This window comes from Apteryx mantelli, chromosome 3 (assembly GCF_036417845.1).
Source record: "Apteryx mantelli isolate bAptMan1 chromosome 3, bAptMan1.hap1, whole genome shotgun sequence".
Lineage (NCBI taxonomy): Eukaryota > Metazoa > Chordata > Aves > Apterygiformes > Apterygidae > Apteryx > Apteryx mantelli.
Genome location: NC_089980.1, coordinates 93602174 through 93625127, shown reverse-complemented (window position 1 = coordinate 93625127; position 22954 = coordinate 93602174). Strand labels below are relative to the sequence as shown.

At 39.3% G+C, this 22954-nt stretch overlaps 1 protein-coding gene across 9 annotated transcripts in view; it reads right to left on the bottom strand.

Annotated features, from left to right (window-relative positions):
• Positions 1-22954, bottom strand: part of FBXL4 (F-box and leucine rich repeat protein 4) — a 66148-nt gene that overhangs the window by 19626 nt on the left and 23568 nt on the right. For all 9 annotated transcript variants that reach the window (XM_067293939.1, XM_067293940.1, XM_067293938.1 and 6 more), the window contains 2 exons: positions 22387-22631; positions 8457-8670 (listed from right to left, as the gene is read on the bottom strand). In XM_067293939.1, the coding sequence (XP_067150040.1) occupies positions 8457-8670; positions 22387-22631 (459 nt within the window). The remainder of the gene's footprint in view (positions 1-8456; positions 8671-22386; positions 22632-22954) is intronic.

The window sequence follows — 22954 nt, the reverse complement described above, 5'->3', positions numbered from 1 at the left end:
GGGATAATGACGATGGTTAGCAGAGCAAAATATTAAGTGACTGGCAACAGCACCAAAGCCTGGCTAGAAGTGATGGGTAGCAGAGCATCCGCTGTAGATGGGCATGGCCTCACCACTTGGAGAGCAGGCTTTCCTGAAGCCCTTTCGTCTCCCTTGGGATGGACTCACTCATGCAATGGCAGGCAGCTGGAGTTTTCCTGCCATGACCCAAATCTCTCAATGCGAACCTTTTATGCAGAAACAGGATTGTGTGGTCTACTGATGAGGGTGTGGAGAAAAAAGGGTGTGGAGAAAAAAAGTGTCATCAAAAAAACAGAGGTTTGGGGTTTTGCTTTTTGATGTTTTAAAGTTTAGTGGTTTTGAGGGTAAAAACTTAAAAGCTGCTAAAGAAGCAAAGAAAATCCTGTGTAAGCTCTGCTACAAAGGAAGTCCTGGGGAGCACTGCATGTGCAGCCTAGAGACAGAGAATTACAGAGCTCTACCTGAGGAACAGTCCACACACCAGGCTAACAACACATCTTGTATGTCCCAGTTGCAGGTGAAACGAGGAACTCCTGCCACTTGCACAATAATCTGACACAGAGTGGACTGCGAAGCCTCTTTCCAATGGAAATATCCTGAACCATCCTCTCTCAGGCTGCAGCCTCCCCTTTCTTCACTGCAAACTGACATCTATGACTGTTGGCAAAATATGTCAGAAAATGAACATAACTACGTCTAATTCCAGTGAAAATAGTCAAGACACACTTAACTAAAAGCATTAATTCAGCTTTGGGGCTTCCAGAAGTATCTTACTGAAGCCCAGTTGCTACACGTTCCTGCGTAAGGCTGAAACAAGTAAACTTGATGGCAGCACATCACTGGATTTTTTCAAACTACAGGTATTTCTATACATAATTAAGATATCCTCAGAACAGCAATTGATCCCCCTATGTAAAAACTGGATAAAAGGAGGTTATAAAAAGACTTCTTAGAGGGGAGGAAAAAAAAAAAAAAAAAGAAAAAAGTTCAACACCACACACACACAAAAAATTTTCCCCACCAGCAAGTTTTGGTTTATAGTAACAAAAATACTACAGAAACACTGACAGAAAAGCCGCTACCAATACCAATTGCTTGATAAGATAAAATTGTAACCAATTATCTATTTATCACAGTCTTTGTTTTACAGCAGTTGTATTTTACAATTTTACAGGTATAATATTAAAGAATATGTTTAACCATACTAGAACTACCTGTGGTAAGAAAATCAGGTGAAAGTAGACAATTTTACTCCAAGATGAGTGCTGCTATTGTTATAAATATTTATAATTACAAATAACTGATGTTAATTTAAAACATAATCTTGTTAATATTACCAAAAGTCATCCAAAATCTATAAAATTACAGAAATATATACGTATTTTTTTCCTTTGGGCATTATACAGCACAAGAAGAAAGCCAAAAATCAAGGTTGTTTTTTTGGCACAATCCATGGAAACAGCTATGTTAAAAGATTTCAGAATTCTGGCTTTTTATCTGATATACTTTTTAATCATTGTATTAGAATAGCAGGTGCCAAGTGACTTCTATTAAACCTTTCATTTTGAAAGGTACAACAGGGCAAATCAATATTGCATTTAAAAGGTATTGTACCTTAGCATCTAAAAACAACCTACAAGCAACCTACAACATTCTTAGAAGAAAATTCTTCTAACTGAAATAAAAATGTAATATGCTAATAACGCAGAAACAAAAGATACATTAATCATGAAATAAGATTCAAATCTAAATCTGCTCAAGCAAGGAAATTATGTTTTTGGCCTTTTTTTCAAGCCATACAAATCTTGATACTTAAGATATCAAGATCATTTCAAAGTTATGCACTTGTTGATATTACGATACTTTGAAACAACGTTAAAAATCCAATAGGATGGAATTTGAGAGGTTTACAGAGTTAAGAGATAATTTGCATACTCAACCATATGATCTCATTGGTTTGACTGGTTAAAGAGAAAAAGAATATTTAGATAGTCACCATGCTTCGGTTTTCAGAAAAAGTTTTCATACCCGTTGGCTTCCCAGAAAGCACTCATTTTTAGACTACTATAATTTTGTGTTCTAAGGATAAATACTTATCCTTAGTATCTTATTTCTGACAGAAAGAAGAAATCTTGGGATAGTACATGAACATTCAATAACACACTAAAGGCATAACATTCTTTAGATCTAAGCTTAATTTACAGAAACAGGACTGCACAGCTATTCAGGTTGTTCACCGTCCTTTGGTTTCATCTATTTTCATTTTTCTATGCATTGCACTTCAGTAGTCATGCTACAAGCTGCATATGGCAGGGAATCATATGCCAGATCAGAACTAGATGGCAGCCAAATCTGTTTTTTTATTTAAGCCATTCAGTTCTCTGAGCTAACTTTTCCATTTCATAAGAAGAAAGTGAGTAGGAGATGAGGTCATCTCATCCTTTACAAGGTAGTTTCTTTGTCCTTTAGGAACAAGATGCCCACGTAGCTCCAGATAGAGCTATCCACAGAAGGCCTCCAGTCATTTAGTCCACAGAAATGCTCATACCTCTTACACAATTTTTCTTTAGCTATCTTATTTTTCACAGAGGAAAAGTTGTAACTAACCAAATTTCCTGCAACTTAGAAAAGCTTGTATCAAGACACCTGCAGTATTTCAAGTACATATACATACCCTTATGTATTTATATGGCACCACAAATATCAGACAGTCTCTACATCTTCAGCATATTTATCCTCATACGACAGCTACAAAGTGAGAAGTTGCTATGATGCAAATTTTACTGATGGGAAAAGCATGGCATTCAGGAAGAGTGCATCTTGCAATAGGCCATTAATCCTGGTCACAGATTAGGAGAACAGAACTCATGTCTGAATTCCTCAGTGCCATCGGCAGTGAGTCATCCTCCTTCAACTCAAACGGCCTCACCAACCAGGTTGAAAAAAATCTGTCAGCTGTAAGAGCCAGTTCCTTCACAGCCCTCCTCAACTGATGTTCACAGAAGGGGATAACACACTGCAATGTGGTTTAGGTCAACAAAAGTTACAGTCTCTCTACCTAATTCAATTACTATATTTTGGGTTTGCTTCATTTGGTCATCTGTATATCTTTCTTACATCTTCATTCTTCCCCCCCACTTTTCATGTTAGAGATTCAAATGCCCAAATTCAGCTCTAAGCACCTAACATGGTATCAGAGGGCATCATTAGAGTTAGTCAGGTCGCTACATTTGATGATCATTTTATTTGCCACTGGATCAAGTTTCCTCCAAGAATCTGCTCTCTAGTTAGAGGTTTTCACTATTTTTCACTATTTGTTTGCAACTCTTAATCCTCATGATTTGAGAACAAGCCAGTGAAGCTTTGTCCAAGCCAAAAAACCTCAAACAGCTCTCAGAGGTATAATGTGCCCCATAACAGGTTACGTCTGAAAACTCTGCAGAATAATTTTAAGGCAATATTAACTCTTTTATTGCTCATTATTTAAGAAAATAAGAGTTGTTACATTCATTTCAGAGATTCTCACACCTCTTCCTGGTAACTACAATTTTCAATGTCCTCTCCTACAGCTACCCGAATTTCAAATTTGCTCTTGGTTAGAGATATCAGTGATATAATTTATAAATACAACACTTGCTTTAAACTGTGTAAAAAACAAAAAGCTCTGTGACCACTGTAATGCGATTTTAATTAAGTTCATTCTGTATTGCAGTCATATTTGCATCACCAACTTTAAAAACTCTTCCTTCACACATCACAAAGAGCTTAGAATATCATACAACACGAAATATGTAATCCTACATTAAAATTTACAACCAGCAATAAGGAGACAAGTTTTCCTAGTTTAATTGTGGCTTCAGTGTCTTTAAAATATAATTTTGGCTGCAGTATATATACAGATCTTCATGATAAGCATTAAATCGAGATAACATTCATACCCAAACCATAAAGACATGCATTGCCAATTACTGTATACAATAGTATTCACTGTTCATTGTGCTTTTTAAAATGTATCAATGCCAACAAGTGCTTTAATTATGCTGTGAATATACTCTCAATGAATAAACATTAAGGACTCGTGTATCAGCAAATACCAAAACCACCTGCACAAAAAACCCTCAAGTATAATAGTGGTCTCAAGCTAGCAGAAATTACATTTAAAAAAATGTTGGGATTAGTTTCTCAAAGCAAGTTACAAATTATTTCAAGCTCATACAGAATCTCACAACCATTAAGAATGAAACCTTTAAAAATGAATTTAAAGCACTGGAAACATCAGCTGCATTTAGTGAGGAAGAGCACAATGATGCAAGACAATTTTTTTTTCTTGTTTGGCCTGGAACAAGTTAATGAAATTCACTGAACATTCCTTATTGTAACAGGAAGGTTCGAACACTTTAAGGGTGTTGGAAGCTTCACTTTGTAGAAGCTTGAAACTGAGCATGTGCACAATGACAAACACTCAGTAAGTCGAGGAAATAACATTACAGAAGGCATTAAGTATCAGTCGGATTGGGACTAGAGATCATAAACTCTTCTAGATAGTACAGCTATCTTCCAAAATATTAACACAGTGCCTTCAGTGCCAGAGGTAGTAACAGAAGACCAGAATCACCCATTTCACTGAAAATACACGCTTAGAAATTGGAACTTTGATTACAGAGACAGTGGGAATATATTTTGAAACACAAAGCCTATTTAAAAAACCCAGCTAAAATAATAAGTAACTGTCATAAGAACAGCTCAGATAAAATTGACAACATTATGCAATAAAGTTCCCGCTTTCACTAAAAGCGATCATCAGTTTTCTGCAGAGTATCTTCTCCGAATGTATACATTAGTGTCACAATAATCATATAATCATAGAAGTTCAATACTTAAAATATCAATGTGAAATGCAACCTTCCTTCTTTCGCTCCTTCTCCCCCCCCCCAAAAAAAAAAAAGGAAAGAGTACTGCAAGATGCAGTCTGAATAAGGAAACCCTCCACCTGTACAGTCACCTGGGAGTTTGTTTTTATTTAATCAAAATAGCATTTCTTTTAATAAAACTTTAATGCTGTACTTTATAAAACATAAGGCAAAAAGAACAAACAACTCCATCAACATATTGATAACAAGGTCAGACAATCTTTTTCTCCATATCTTATATTACTTAAATACAGGCCCAAATTCACAACTAACAAAGAATAAGTTATACTATTTGCTCAGAAGGGCTCTCTAACACAGCACTGCATTTTCAGAGACCAATAACTGGAGTAGGAAAAATGACCTTTTCACTTGCGTCACAACATATGCAGAAAGAGGTCCTCTTTTAAAAGTCAATTATGGCTTGAATTCCTGTTTTTTTCCTTTTCTTTTTCTTTTTGTTCTTTAGTGTTTCTTCTTTTGTGTTGCCATTAAAAAAAAACCTCACCTCCAATAAATAATTCAACTTAAGTGTTTACCTTGATCATCCACAACAATAAATTCTTCAGACTATTTACAAGCATAATAAGTACACCCCCTGCCCTGATTGATCTAATTATACTATGCTTTAATTTCAATGACTACCTCTAATTGTACAGTAAAATACATTAAAATTATGATTTCCTATGGACAACTCATTTCAGTCAACCTTTTATCTGGTTGTTCTCTCCATACTCGTACCCTCTTCACATTTTGACAATTCCCTGAAAATCTGCAGTGATACCAGAAGTATATCACCCCAGTCTTGCATCCAGAAGATTAACATGAGATAAACTGGTAGGACATCCTTCTCTGTCGCAAGAAATCACAGCATACTGATAATTATGATAGGGCCTGTACCTTTTCCATCCTAGAACGTGATATGAAAAGCCAAGCTATATATTAAACATAAGCATTGTTTGCTCCACAGAAGCTCCAACAATGAAGCAGCAGCAGTGAGAGGAATTTCATAAAAATCAAGAACACTACTGTCTTACTGTCCTTCGATAAGTTTAGGACAAGTGTAAGCCATTCAAGATCACGACTGATCCATCTCTTGTCTTTTTTTACACGTAGATATCAGTTACTACCCAAGATCTCAGTCCAAGTTAAGAAATACTGAAGAAAAGGCAACTTATTTTGTATAGAAAAATAAAGATTCATATTAAGAGAAGCTACTGGTGAGAAAGATAACATTATTTCTATAAGCCTGTGACTTGTAACTCTAATCCTCTAACTCAAATCCTATGCTATACCTTCACTTTTACTCTTTCCTTTTTACTCTTCCATCTATGTGCTGCGAAATGTTGGTAAATGGCTTAATATAACAAGCAACAGGCAAATATCAAATTTGCTTACTTAAATCTCTAGAAATTTCCCTTACAAATGTCAGAACCATACCTTTGGTTTATACTTTTGTATAAAAATCAAAGCATGACCCTAACTAAGTCTGATTATAAATTAATTTTCTTTTCAGCTACAAGCAGATGCATATCCTTACACAAGAAAGACAAAAGTTAATCTTCATAACTTAAAGGCTTCTGAATCAGAAAATATCGCATTTAACCTTATTTCAAGTCATGTTCAGCAAAGTGATAACTGAGAAGTGACAATCATTTTCAGAGTATATGTCGACCACTGCACAATTATAAATTTAGAATCTCAAGCTTTAAAAGTTAACCAAGTAGAATCAGGAAGATTATAATCAAACAGTAGAAACAAATAATGTTATACAATTTACCTCTGGTACAATGATCTTTCTCAGATCTGAAAAAGCCTTATGAATTATCCCTGTTACAGGGCCCATGCCCAGGCAAAGCAGGATAAAGAGATTTACAAGACTTATACAGACAACTGAGCTCAGGACAGAACAGATATACCCAAGGCACCATTTCAGAGCACTAACCAAAAGGCACTTCAAAGCAGGGCTCACCATTTTTTTTTTTCTTTGAAGGAAATATACATTGCTATATATACAAGATTTTGATGCACAGAGAAACTACTGCAAAGTAACAAGCTACTAGTGGTACTGGCTTTATGGTAACTGCCTGCATATCCCACAGCAAATGCCAGTAATTCAAGGCAGCTGAACCTTTTATCCAACTACCTTGCATTAAATCTTTTACAGACAGCTAGACCTTCAACATAAAACTGCATATGGTTTACCGAAAAAAGGATAACAAAAACGCAATTAACTTTGTACCCTGTGCTAGGTGTGAACTGCTTATAAGCAAAAAGTATACTGTAATTTCAGGTCCCTCTTAAATATCTTGGAAGTGAGCCATGACCTACCGTTTCAGCTTCATCTCTTCCATTATACTACAGCTTAACAACTCACACAATCCAGTGTCATAATCTCATTTTTCATGCCAAAAGCATAAGCAAAAGTAATAAACATAAGTAAACTCTTCTTAAAATCTTTGTCTTCTTCTTGCTTTCCTATCTTAATAACTTCATATATACTTTATTTGAGAAGGACTAGTTTTAGTGTTATCAAACTACTACACATCTTAACCTTTGCCCAAAGGTATTAGGCTAGTATGTTGGAGATTGATTATATATGCCAACAGACCATGGAAGCAACTGAAAGGTCGTCATTGCCCTACTTTGTGCTTTTACAAGAACTCAGGGAGGCAAAAGACACATCCACACCCTATAGACGGAGCAAACAAACTTGTGCTGAGATTTCCACCAACAGATTTTTAACCTAGAATCCGAACTGCAGAGATGTGGTTTGCTCATTTTGGCACTCTGAGTGGTAGTATTTGCAACAGGAGGAGCACAACTTGTATGAGAGCTTCCATGGGAAACACAGTGGTATGGCTGTAATACAGGAGTAAGTTAACTAGTGAAAAATAATGGGTCTGCTTCCAATTTGAATAGCCGAGTATACTAGGATACAACATTCGTAAAATGTAGTAAACTGCAACAGTCTTATTGAACGTAATATGTACAACATTTCATCTTAGATAGGAAGTATCCTGCAAAAAAACAATAACCTTGATTTGAATAGTTGAATAACTCTGCAAAGTCATTTTTACACTGTTCTTGAAAAATATACTGAAAAGTTTTTGTTCCACGTCTCTCATACTGCTAATATACAAAGACAGTAGGAATCTAGTAATCAGCAGGTTGCTCCAGAGAGTGTGTCAATAATTAACAGTAAGTTACTAAACATGATAATTTCCCAATTATATTGCCAAATACAGTTTGTCTGGAGTGCACTTTAAAAGAGAAAAGCTTTCACATTTATGATTTCACTACAGTACTTAAAACGGTTGGTGCAAAGTCTCCAATCTTGCACACAACTTATAAAACATGCAATTTTTTTTTTTGAATACATAAACTATCTTGAAAATAAAAAAACCTATGGTAACCACCTTTGAATCTGCCTATGTAATTCTAATTCACTACTTGGTTAATAAAACAATTACAGTTTCACCAGGATTAAAAATGTTTATTGCAAAGGTTAAAAATAGTTGTTCCTACCTCCACTTTTGTTCGGTAAAGAATGAGACGCTTAAGGCTGCCCACTTTGGCTATGTGGTTGAAAGCCTGAGGTGGTATCTTATCACATGATGAAAGATTTAGTTCCTGAAGATTTGGACACAGTTCAGTAATGACCTCCAAACATGTTTCATTGAGGAAATGACCACAAGACAACTCAAGGCGCACTAGCTCAGAGCCACAAACTTTCAAAAACCTGTAAAAAGCACATTAAGTGAAAAATAAATCTACTTTCCAGTGAGAATCTTTGAATACTATCTAAACTTCAAGCATGTGAAATAGGAAATACTTTCAGAAATGAAAGATCTAGAGACTGCAGCTCTTATATCATCTCAATTGACTAACAGAACACATAATTAGGTTAAAATAAATTGACCGTAACCAGTCTGAGGAAATGAATTGTGAATCAAATCTTTACAAATCTGGAAAAAGAACAAATTAAATTAACATCAGCCTTGAAAACCTCACTTTAGGTTTAGAAAGTTGAAACATTCTTCCTTCTTGACATTTACCCCAAGCCAGTGAAGCAAAATGCAACAGACAATGTTTGACACAGCACTTTTGAAATGGTCCCCAAAGCCAGTTTTGACAATGGCCTGCAACTTTCTACCAACATTCTCATATTTTTTTGTCTCTGAGGAAAATCTGCAAATGTGAAGTTAACTGATTTTTTTTTTTTAATGGATATAATATTCAGGAGAAAAAGTATTTTAAAAGCTTTCAGAAAAACACTGAATTCCTTCCACTAACAAGTAAGTCAAATAAACACTTCATAGCTGTTTTAGAACACAGATTCATCAGAGGAACTGTTTCATAGAACTTATTTGAATTAAACAAATTAAGCTCTTAGAAGACAGACTATCCAAATACATAGAAACTGTGATGGTCTCTACACAAATTACAACTCTGTTAGAGATTTAGTGTCAGAACTTCAAGCTCTATTACATCTAATCTAAACTTTCATTAAAAACATATAAGCTTATAGTCCTTTTCATTGCAAAGATAACCTTCAAAATGTAAATTAATCAGTAGCCTTGCAAGTTTGATATTTAATGGGGGGGGGAAAAACACTCGCAGTGATTTTGTTATACTCTATTTCAAAAGTTTCTCCAATAGAAAAAAAATAAGGTCCTAATTCACAGGCTGCAATCAGTTCCCCTCATTACTTCCTAGAATACTGGAGGTACTTGTGAGAGGGCATGAATTAGTTTATCATGAAAAAAATTCCCATCTGCTCTATTTTCAGTTCTGCTATCCTACAAAAGCCAGAAAAGGCAGCTTCAGGGTCTCACACATTCACCTCAAAGTTAATATTGTTTCTCGGGTTCAAATGATACAACAGAAATGCCAAAAAGACAAGAGTCTTTCACTTCCACAAAAGCTCCTACTCCTACAATTAAATAGATGCTAGCCCTACCAAGATTTTGCTCTTGTTAAAACTTAGGAAAGAGAAAGGGAGGCATACCTTAATGACACTAAATAGTAATGAAGGATTTGAAGTCCCTGCCTGTCAAGATCCAAGCCTCCAAACCTTCTCCTTTCCTTATTTTTTCATTACTCCTCTTTCCTCACTCAAGTCTCAGAAAGGGGACTTGCCCAGAGAGGTTGCGGAGTCTCCATCCTTGGAGATATTCAAAGCATGACTGGACATGATCCTGGGCAACCTGCTCTAGATGACCCTGCTTGAGCAGAGAGGTTGGACCAGATGATCTCTAAAAGTTCCTTCCAACTCCAACTATTCTGTGAAGTCATACTTGCCACTCATCATCACCTTTATTCCTTCTGTCCTGCAAATTACCCACCCCACTATGCCTTACTTCCGTTACATGATTCCTAAACAACAGGGAGAGGCAAGGAGATTTTAGGATGGAACCTCCATCCCTGGAGGTTTTCAAGAGTCACCTAAACACAGCCATGACTGACCTCATCTAGCACTGGGTACAGTGACACTTCAAGTGGGAGCTTGGACTAGATGACGTTCAGCAGTTCCTAACATCTCACATCTCTATGAGTCTATGGTAACAGAAAGAAAGAGAGGCTCCGAGATATGAAAGTAGAGACATGGCCCCAGAGACATGTGGGTTCAGTTGGGTACTGCCTCCAATCTCCTTTTCCATTGTTTTTGTGTAAATCTGCAGTCTCTCTTTAGAAGCTATTTTACCTTGTAAAACCAGAGTTTACCAGACACCAAGCACCCATCTTTTGTTTTCCTACTGGATACAGTGAATTCACCTGTCAGACTGATAAGCTTTCTTATGACAATGCCACAGCTAAAACGGGGAACTCACAAGAATTAACACTGGGTATTTGAACATTAGACTGTTAGTTTAAAACTAATACAACACTATCGGAGAAACACAGGATAGAAATCCTCTGAAAATCTGAGTAGAGAGATACAGATTCATTGATGATGACCAATTAGTCAATTCCTCTATTTAATGAGTGCTTTAACAATACTGAACCTTACGTTCACACAGCTTCTTTCATCAACAAATTATTATCAGGTTTGTTTAAGCGGTGATATTTTCCATAAAACAATGTCCATTGCCATTTATTATACCCCTAGCTTTTGATTTGCTAACGGATAAATATTTTATGAACTATTCCATTAAAATAATGGAAGTTAGGTTAACCACCATATAACTTAACAGGGCTTGGCCATTATAAATATTGGTATACATAAACACTTTTCTCATTCTAGGCCTACTAAAAGTTAATATCATCAGGTCAGAGAAAAACCTCAGTTAAACCCCTAGATTGGAGAATAACTCCAGGCACAATCTGAAGAGTTATTACCTTCATAACTTTTTATTTAAATTTACTACACTTAAAACACACAGGCAGAGCAAACATAGCAACAGCAAGGAGCACTGCATTTATTCTTCACAGTTTTGCTCCTTTTTTGGAAGAGGTTATTTAGAAGACATCAAATAGAGAGAAAGGGAAGGGGGACAAGGGACACACAGCAGGGTACAGGAATGAACTGACAGGCATGAAGTAAAGAGATGAACAGATTTCAGGAGGAGAAATTTGAGGAAGTCAACAACCAGAACAGGGCAGAATAACTTAGCCAAAAGTGCAGAGTTCTCCGAGACATCAAGATATCCAGCTCCGTTTGCATTTAATAGGCTGCTCAAAAGAGGTTTTTGCTAACTTCTTTCTACAAAGATTTCCAAAGCCACATGGCAAGGGAGCATACATGCTCTCACGCTTTCAGAGCAAACATGGCATTGCCTCCATACTACTGAGTTTTAACAGACACTGGATACATGGCTCTAACTTAGCCCATTTAAAAATAAACAATTACAACAAAAGCTAGGACTGCCTGGCTCCTTTTTATAGTTTCTCCTTTGTGCATAGTCCTCCATCACTTTAATTTTGCTTTTATTATCTTTTTTTTTTAATAATACACAATTTCTCAAGTGATTTCCCTTTATCCCTTCATATTTCTGTCATGAAATACGATTAACTAAACAGCCTAAAAGAATCTGAACACAGGTTGGGTTGGGGTTTTTTGGGGGTTTTTTTTTGGCTAGGCACCAGAACAGGCCTTTACCTAAGCTCACCCTCATTCTACACTACAGTATTGCAGTCTTAAAACAAACAAACAAAAACAAACAAAAAAAACCCCACAACATTACTCTCTCCATCACTTTCTGCTTACTTCTGTCCTCTCAGAAACTGCTGTTCATTTTTTCTCCTCAGCTTTGGGAAATAATTTAGTCCTTCTGGAACATCAAATACATCCATTAGTAGTTTGGACTCTTCTATTTGCTCATACAGATGTTAAATCACTCATGATCACCGGGTCACTAGTCAATTAGTATTTTCCAATCTCATAATTAATGCCTGTATTGCAAGCACATCCTGTGAGACAAAGAAGATCCAAAACTGAAATATCAAAGTACAAGAGACAGCACTTTCCATGTCAGAAGTGGCTCTGTGAGACCTCCCCCCAAAATTCTCAAAATACTTTTAGACACATGCTTAAGACAACACTGAATACAATGAACTGGATTCAGTCGTTTTTAACAGAACCCCACTCAATCCAAAACCTAGATTTCACTGTTAGCACAATGCTCCCCACTTACTCAGTATCCTACATTTCAAAGTTACTGAAAACTACACAAGCAAGGATGACAGCCCAGTTCTCCCTCATACCCTTCCTAAACACACTTAGCTACCTCATTTTACATTCCTTCAGTGCAATCATCCCAACAGATTTCAGTCATGCCAATTCATCAAATCTATTTTCAATGAGAAGTTCAGCTACTCATTTTGTAGCTACTGACACAGACCACTGAACTTCGGTGTCTGAGAATGCAAAAAAGTGGACAGATTGTTTCTTTAGCTCTTTCCCTTGTACTGTTAACTTATGCTAGCATCCAAAACAGGGACATTACCTCTATATCTGACAGGTATAGGTTGCCTCATTTGCCTGGTCCTCCTTGGTGTGTCCCTCCTAGAACACTTACTAACACTTTATGAAAACAGAAGTTTCATTCGGCTTCAAGCCAACTGCACCCTCCCTCCAGCTTCTCAGGCCTCCCCCCTTCCTTAGCATGCAACCAGCCAAGAATAATGTCAAAAAACACTTGGACTTTATTCTTCCTCATTTCACTTCCAAGATCTTAAAGCCTTCTCTTTCTTACTGTAGTTTTATCTGTATTACTACTCGTGGAGACTTGGCAGAGGACTTTATAAGCCCAACCAATTTTGCAGTTAAATCTTGTATTACTACTCCAAGGCAACACTCCAAGGCATCCCTGCAGCTTACTGTATTTTCCCTTCAAGTCTTCATAATAAGGAGACAATCTGCTTACCTTACACATGGAGGGTTTACATATCTGAATAAAACCAATCCCTAATGCTCCATATAACTTTAAGCTTAATTCACTCTTCTGTTCCACCTCCCCCCAACACTGGAAGACTAGTCTGTTCTTCCTTCTTTCAGTCAGTGAGTTGTTTTCTGTTCTGTTTAGTTTCCAAAGTTGTGATGACTGGGTATTTGCATGGCAGGGCTTTTGATACTTCTATTCATGGGATGCTCCATTTCTGAGATCAGGGTCTCTGCACTGAGAGTTGAGTTCATATAAAAAAGTTTGAGCACCTGATTAACTCTGAATCGTAATATGATACACCAGCTTTACAGCAGAGATCTGAGTAACAAAAGGAACATTGGTGTAAGTAAGTTTATGCCATTTAAAACAACAAGATTTAACTTATGGAATCATATTTTACTATGGTTTTCTTAAAGTCATTTTTATATTCACAATATTTTTCTTTTCAGGGCTGCTGTGTTACACAACAGTAGCAGCATCTAGTATAGAGAACTGTAACAAAAATTTTAGCATTGGCATGAACTGAAAACAAATGGGAACATACAGGTGTGGAAGCACCAGAAGGAACAAATGGCAATACAACGGCTGTAAGAATGGCATGTGTTGATGGCACCTAGATTAGCAGGTCATTGAGATCCTCGAACACACGTACATGCACTTTCCCAGGACACCCAGACTGGGAGACGAAGGACTGAGGGTAAATTCTGAAGCCTCAGAGGTGGCCCCGGATGGCGAGACTGCACATGCCGGACACATTTCTTGTGCACGCACCCATCTCTGCCACCTTGGTGCTTGTGAGTACACATGCATGAGAGTGCAACTGAGTACGACCTGTTTTGTTTTTAAAAGGCAATCACCTTCCCCTCCTCCAAGCTTGTCTAATTGTTGCTATAATGTTGCAACATTATTTCCTAACTCTATCACGTATTAAACTTTTTTTGTCAGCCAATCTGACATTATTTGCAAATAGGGAGACTAACCAAGTATCTGATCTTCTGATTTTCTGAATACAGATTAAGAAATTTCAATACAAACAACATGCAAAAAACATATTACCTAATCCTTCCTTCAGTTACAGTACTCCTAGGTTTTACTAAAAACTGTGGAAATCAAGAGGCAGAAATGATTTTTAAACTGAGAACCCCTTTCAAGGTACTACATTACTGTTTTCTGTGACTGAACATTTGATGCATGTTTCCGTAACTTCTATGACCTTCCTTTATTTATATATATTTATAGCAAACTCTCACCGTTTCCATTTAAAATTTGTCCACTAAGTTAAACATTGTCAAAACACACCTCTGTTAAGCAGTGACCAAAGCCTTCAAATTTTAACAAAATTGTTAAAGAAATATTCCTTGACATGCTTCAAATGTAAACACTGCATCACTAACCTGAAAGTGAAATTCTATTAATTTGTTTTCATACTATAAAACATTAAGAGTAAACAAAAATCCTAATACTTCAGATATTTAAAGCAAAACAGTTTAAACAAGCTTAAAAACATTTTTAGTGATGTAAAGAAATCTGTATGCACAACTCAGTTTTAAACTGTCAGCATCCTTTAGCTCTTTAAACTTCAGAGCATTTATTCAGTATCCTGATATTTAGTATACCTCCAGTCAACTTGCTTCACTTCTCCTATCCTCTCATGCTGCTATTCCCACTGCATGAAGAAATTCAGCAGACCTCTAATGCCAGGAGAACAGTTTTGTTTACGTAATGCCTTCTGTGCAATCTTTGTTTATTCCCCATCACTTTTCATTCCAGACACTTGAGACTGCTCAAATACTCATTTTGAGTGTTTTTCACTTTTCAGTATACTTCTGGTTCAATCTAAATTATAAAGGTTAGCTCTTTTATATTAGATGCTGTTTTTATACAGGAATAATTTCTGGTGTTTATGAAGTTATTTCAACTTTCATTTACAAAATGACCTTTTTTTTTTTTCCTCTCCTCTCAAATTGTCAAATTTAGATAGGCCTTTAAAAAAGAATGTAATGGAGCCCTTTGAACTGTTACAACTCCTAGGCAGGATTCTCTGCCCTCTCATGTGACTGGTTTGATGAGCCCTCCATGGTTCTTCATGCAGCAACTTATCACAAAATTGATAAACTACAAGTATAGGAACAAGCAATTTAAGCTAGTTTCAACTAAGCCTCAAGTTACAAGATGACTTTTTCACCAACAAATACAAAATAAAAGGCACAGCTTGGTATTCATGGGAATGCTTCACTGCCTTATCAGACATTTCCTCTGCATATCAACCATGACCAGAAAGCATAGAGATTAGCAAGACCAGGGTGTAGTCAAAGAGAGGAGAAAGAGAAAGCAATAAATTGATTTAGAAAGACTCAAGCAGTAGGCAACAAGAGAAGATTTTACACTAGTAAATGTAGTGGCATGTGCTCATTACTGTTACATATGGATACAGACAGCCCCATTCAAATACTCCATTTTTTGCAACAGTCACTTACAATCTGAAAGTCTCATCCACTTCTGTCAGTAAGTCAATATCAACAGATAACTGATAAAACTAGCAATGCAGCCTGCCTAGCTGACATCTCCTCTGCAATATTCATATTCTGAGAAGTAAACGACAAAGAAAATTTAAGTGTAAAGTAGAATTCTTAGGAAAGTCAAAGTACCTCCATTCTTTGGAAACTCCGTTTTGCTTAAGACCACCCAAAACGCAGGCCAGATGAGAAATGTCTAGAAGTCCAAAAGGAATACCTGTGGGACTTCAGGACACCATGTCCCAGGTGTTCTAATATCCACTTAATAGTGCCATGTTAATGATCACAGAATGGTTGGGGTTGGAAGGGACCTCTGGAAATCATCTAGTCCAACCCCCTGCTCAAGCAGGGTCACCTAGAGCACATTGCACAGGATTGCATCCAGGCGCGTTTTGAATATCTCCAGAGAAGGAGACTCCACAACCTCTCTGGGCAACCTGTTCCAGGGCTCTGTCACCCTCACAGTGAAAAAGTATTTCCTCATGTTCAGATGGAACTGTCTGTGTTTCAGTTTGTGCCCGTTGCCTCGCGTCCTGTCGCTGGGTGCCACTGAAAAGAGTCTGGCTCCATCCTCTTGACACCCTCCCTTCAGATACTTGTACACATTGATAAGATCTCCTCTCAGCCTTCTCTTCTCCAGGCTAAACAGGCCCAGCTCTCTCAGCCTTTCCTCATAAGAGAGATGCTCCAGCCCCCTAATCATCTTTGTGGCCCTTCGCTGGACTTGCTCCAGTAGTGCCACATCCCTCTTGTACTGGGGAGCCCAGAACTGGACGCAGTACTCCAGATGTGGCCTCACCAGGGCTGAGTAGAGGGGGAGAATCACCTCCCTTGACCTGCTGGCAACACTCTTCCTGATGCACCCCAGGATACCATTGGCCTTCTTGGCCACAAGGCCACATTGCTGCCTCATGGTTAACTTGGTGTCCACCAGCACTCCCAGGTCCTTCTCCGCACAGCTGCTTTCCAGCAGGTCAACCCCCAACCTGTACTGGTGCATGGGGTTATTCCTCCCCAGGTGCAGAACCCTGCACTTCCCTTTGTTGAACTTCATGAGGTTCCTCTCCGCCCACCTCTCCAGCCTGTCCAGGTCTCTCTGAATGGCAGCACAGCCCTCTGGGGTATCCACCACTCCTCCCAGTTTTGTATCGTCAGCAAACTTGCTGAGTGTGCACTCTGTCCCTTCATCCAGGTCACTGATGAAGAAGTTGAACAAGACTGGACCCAGTACTGACCCCTGGGGGACACCGCTAGCTACAGGCCTCCAACTAGACTCTGCGCCGCTGATCACAACCCTCTGAGCTCTGCCATTCAGCCAGTTCTCAATCCACCTCACTGTCCACTCATCTAGCCTACAATTCCTGAGCTTGTCTATGAGGATGTTATGGGAGACAGTGTCAAAAGCCTTGCTGAAGTCTAGGTAGACAACATCCACTGCTCTCCCCTCACCTACCCAGCCAGTCATTCCATCATAGAAGGCTATCAGATTGGTTAGGCATGATTTCCCCTTGGTGAAGCCATGCTGACTACTCCTGATCACTTTCTTGTCCTCCACGTGCTTGGAGATGGCCTCCAGGATGAGCTGCTCCATCACCTTTCCAGGAATGCAGGTGAGGCTGACTGGCCTGTACTTCCCTGGGTCCTCCTTCTTGCCCTTCTTGAAGACTGGGGTGACACTGGCTTTCTTCCAGTCTTCAGGCACCTCTCCTGCTCTCCATGACCTTTCAAAGATGATGGAGAGTGGCTTAGCAATGACATCTGCCAGCTCCCTCAGCACTCGTGGGTGCATCCCATCAGGGCCCATGGATTTGTGGGTGTCAAGTTTGCTTAAATGATCTCTAACCCAATCCTCCTCGACCAAGGGAAAGTCTTCCTTTCTCCAGACTTTCTCTCTTGCCTCCAGGGTCTGGGGTTCCTGGGGGCTGGCCTGAGCAGTAAAGACTGAAGCAAAGAAGGCATTCAGTAACTCTGCCTTCTCTGCATCCTTTGTCACCAGGGCACCCACCCCATTCAGCAAAGGGCCCACATTTTCCCTAGTCTTCCTCTTGCTACTGATGTATTTGAAGAAGCCCTTCTTGCTGTCCATCTCTCACCAGATTTAATTCCAAACGGGCCTTAGCCTTCCTCGTCACATCCCTGCATACTCTGACAATGTTCCTATATTCCTCCCAAGTGGCCTGTTCCCCTTTCCACTTTCTGTATACTTCCTTCTTCTGGTTGAGTTTTGCCAGGAGCTCCTTGCTCATCCATGCAGGTCTCCTACCTCCTTTGCTTGACTTCCTACTCATAGGGATGCACTGCTCTTGAGCCTGGAGGAGGTGATGTTTGAATATTAACCAGCTCTCTTGAACACCCCTTCCTTCTAGGGCCCTCACCCATGGGATTCCTCCAAGTAGGTCCCTGAAGAGGCCAAAGTTTGCTCTCCTAAACTCCAGGGTTGCGATCCTGCTTAGTGCCCTGCTGCCTCCTCGCAGGATCCTGAACTCCACCATCTCATGGTCACTGCAGCCAAGGCTGCCCCCAACCTTCACATCTTCCACCAGTCCTTCTTTGTTTGTTAGTACGAGGTCCAGCAGCACACCTCTCCTTGCTGGCTCCTCCACCACCTGCGTCAAGAAGTTGTCACCAATGCTCTGCAGGAACCTCCTGGACTGTTTGTGCCTAGCTGTGTTGTCTTTCCAGCAGATATCGGGGTGGTTGAAGTCCCCCATGAGAACCAGGGCCTGGGATCGTGAGGCTACTTCCAGCTGTCTGTAGAAGGCCTCATTGACTTCCTCTTCCTGATCAGGTGGCCTGTAGTAAACACCCACAACAGTGTCACTCATGCTAGCCTGCCCTTTAATCCTTACCCATAAGCTCTCGACTTGCTCTTCATCCACCCCTAGGCAGAGCTCGATGCATTCCAGTTGCTCTCTCACATAAAGAGCAACTCCACCACCTCACTTTCCTGGCCTGTCTTTCCTAAAAAGCACGTAGCCATCCATGACAGCACTCCAGTCATGCGAGCTATCCCACCATGTCTCTGTAATGGCAATGAGCTCATGGCCCTGTGACCGCACACACATCTCTAGTTCTTCCTGTTTGTTCCCCGTGCTGTGTGCGTTGGTGTACAGGCATTTCAGAGAGGTAATCAAGCATGCAGGTTTCCCAGGAGGGGTAAAAGAGGATCCTCCATAGCCACATCCCATGCGCACTTCCCTGGCTGCATGCACCTGCTGGAGGCATCCCAACTTGAGCTGTCTTTTGCCAACTACCCTGTCACTATAACTCTCCCCTTCCCCCATCTTTTCTAGTTTAAAGCCCTCCTTACCAGGTTGGCCAACCTGTTGGCAAAGACACACGTGCCCCGCTTAGCGAGGTGGATCCCATCTCTCACCATCAGTTGTCAATCTTCAAACAGGGTCCCATGGTTGTAGAAACCAAAACCCTGTTGCCAACACCAGCGGCACAGCCGGTCGTTAACTTGGAAAGTCTGTCTCCTCCCCCTCTCATCCATCCCCCTCACTGGCAGGATTGAGGAGAAGATGACCTGGGCTCCCAGACCCTTGACCACCATCCCCAGAGCTCTGAAATCCTGCTTGATGGTTTCCGGTTTGCCCTTGGTGTCATTAGTGCCCACATGGAAGAGCAGCAGTGGGTAATAGTCTGATGATTGGACAAGCCTTGGCAGTCTATGACATCTCGTATGCAAGCCCCTGGCAGGCAACAAACCTCTCTAGACATGAGGTCAGGTCAGCAGATAGATGCCTCCGTCCCCTGCAGCAGGGAGTCCCCAACAACAATCACCCGCCGCTTATTCCGGGTGTTCCAGCAAGGCACAGGGTCTGTTGTCCCAGTTATTTCCCTTGCAGCCATGCCCATCTCCTCCTTATCTTGGAGGGCACTAAACCTGTTCTTCAAATGCAAGTCTTCGGGAGGAGTAGGAGCCTTTCTCCTCCTATGAGCAGTGATCAGCTTCCAGCAGCCTTCTACAGTGTTATGATGCGCCATTTCACACAGCACAGAGCCCTCCAGGAACTTCACTGCTGTGTGGGCTTGAGACTCCTGAAGCTGTACAGTCTCCGAGAATACCCTGTCTATCTCTTGCTCATCTTCTCGGATGCTGCACAGCCTACTGACCTCCTCCTGTAACTCCCTTACCTGACGACACAGCTCGTCAACAGCAGCACACCTCCTGCAGGAGAGCTAACTGCCAGCCCAGGCCTCCCGGAGAGGCCCCAAGCACTCCCTGCAGCCTGAGACCTGTAGAGCTGCATCTACTGTCAGAGGGTCGGTCTGGGTCCCAGCCTCTGACACAGCAACTCCAACAGCCACTGGGGAATGTGCTCTGCGGCGTCACAACCATGCTTGAAGCATACACTGGAGGGATCAGAAACAAAGCTGCCTTCATGCGCCCTTCTGCATGAAGTGCTGTGCAAACTGCTGCGTCTGTTCGCTGCCTCTGTTAGCTACACTCTCAAGCTAAATAGCTAAATGATAGCTGCGAACATTAAAAATAAAACAGTATTTGACAGATTTCTCCTTCTGAGGAACAATATCTCTTACCTGGAAGTCATTTTCCTGGAGAAAGTTATATAAATGCTTTTGAAAGGAAAGAGTTCGTCTCATACATCTCCTGCATTAATAGATATTTAAAGAGTAAATGAGAAGCACATTTTCATTTCTGGAGGCCAGCAAACTTGCCAAACACGCTGATGAATAATGTCTAAAGAAGAAAAATTTGTGTTTGGGAATTTTACCTTTTTTCTGCTTTTATAAACATTAAAAAAAAGACACTTTTACAGAACAAAGTTTCAAAGTCACTTCCATATAATGAAAAAGAAAACTTTCAAAAAAACCAGACCATGTCATAAGGGACAGGTTTAGACTGAAAACTGAAAATTCTGAGTAGAAGTCACACCTAAAAAATTTAGCTCACATCTTTGTTTCAAAAATGATAGAACTGCATCTCTCATTCCCAGACTGCTTGTACCTCTTCCAAGGATTACTTTTTCCTAGAAATACACATAATTTAACAATTGTCTCAAGGTCTGAGAACACATCCTTCCCCCCTTCAAAGCTGTTATAAATATTGTTCACTATAATGAACATAAGCTGACCATGTTTATTCAGAGATTATTAATAAACAAGCTATGAATATTTATTATTTTAGAAATGCTGATCACAAATAACTGCTGATACCAATTCAGTAGCGAAGTCAAAAAATATTCAGCAATAAAGATGTTTTCAACTAACTGGAAGTCAGAAATGCAAGAACTGCAAAGTTTATAATCCTCTGAACTTGGACATTCATTTAAAGACAAGTTTTTTTAGTAATACTGCATGTTCAAAAAAACCATGAAAATGAGAAAATTCACATGAACATGCACAAACATCAAGTTTCCAAAAACACTTAATAGTTAAGCATCAGAAATCAAAAACTTGATGATTTCAGAGTTAAATATGCAAGCCTGAATTTAGAATTCATTTTCAGCATACTGTATCTAAAAATTCAAGTTTTAGAGAAACTTTTGTACCCCATTCAACTAGGTCATATCTATCTCCTTTTTCCGCCATACAGACATAAAAGAGCAGAGGGATCTTGGATTATACTGGAAGGTCGGGAAAAAAGGGAAAAAGCATTCTCATCCTAATGGAGTATTTCCTCAAGTTAATTTACTTCCCCAGGGCACCAAAGGAAATAAGATATTTGAGTACTTTTTAATCTTTTCATTCAAGAAATGAAGGAAATTTAAGACAACTCATTTTTAAGATACATTAGATTAAGCATTTCTGTTTCTTATCTGTCAAGTTCAGCTTTCACCTGCCACTGCTGATTATCTCCTAGTTGAAACACCAGTCTTTAAGTGAAATGCACTGATAGACGCTGTTTAACTAATGCAAATGAGCAAAGAAGCAAGAAATGATACATTAAGCAAGCAGAGAACATGGCTGTTATACAGAGAAGAATCCCTGTGAATTTGCTGTTTTAATGACCTACAGCATAGTCATATTTTCATCTCAGTGTGAAGATGTGCATGCAACCCCCTTGTTTCCCAACAGGACTAATGTTTTAAATCATTTTTATGAAAGTATTTGCATTTACATTGCACTCCAGTGATTACTTAGGGCCTGTACCTTTTAAGCATGCACTTTAATCATTTATTACTGCAGCCATTCTAATACAGTCCCATTGATGACTCATCTATGCACAGGACAACTCTTCAAATGTTTTCTTTGTAAGATGGATTTTCCGTAGCTTAGTTCCAGCTGGAGTCTTTCGGAATCTCGGAAGAAAGCAAAACACTGCTCCCCCTGGAAGAAGCCTTTCAGCCACAGGCAATTTGGCATATGCAAATTCTATATATTAAAACAGACTGCTGCTGCTGTATCTAGTATCTCTTACTGTTTTAGCTGGGATTTTTTTCCTACATCATAAAAATCACATCCTTTATGGTAAATCAAAGAATTTTGTCTTTTACATCTTATTAGATTTCAGACACTTAGCAACAAACTACTGAGCAGCCACTCTACACACAGAGCTCGCCAAAACACTTCTGTACATTTAGCACTGACCTGCTAAATCCAGAAACAGAGATGGCTCCCCTGTTTCCAGTCCAAGATAAATTCAGCCACTGGATGAGAGTGCAGCGAGACTGTAGGTATTCCAGAGATGTGTCATTAATCCTTGCCCAGTAAGGTTGTAAACTGAGATGAATGTACTGTAGAGGATCACAGCAATGTTGATATAGTAGCTTACAAGTTTGTGCTAGTCTACACAGGTCTGGTACTGTAAGGTGACTCAAAATCAACTGGATGAGCTATATTAAAATACAAAAAGAAAAGTCATAGATGATCATACAGCACTTGAAATGTTACGGGAAAACTGCAAAGGAATAATAAAAGATGTTCCAACTCAAAGAAAAGTAAATCCTTTCGCTTAAAAGTAACTTCTCAAATCACTGATCAACTATTAAATAGGATTGCACTGCCTTCTCAATTTGACAGCATATTAAACAAGAAAGGAAAAGCAGATCAACATATGAAAGTGACAGGAAACTTTCAAATTAGAAGTTTCTTTACCCATGCTAATTTAAACAGTGATATATATGTAAACACTATGTTTATATATTTCCCTTCACAA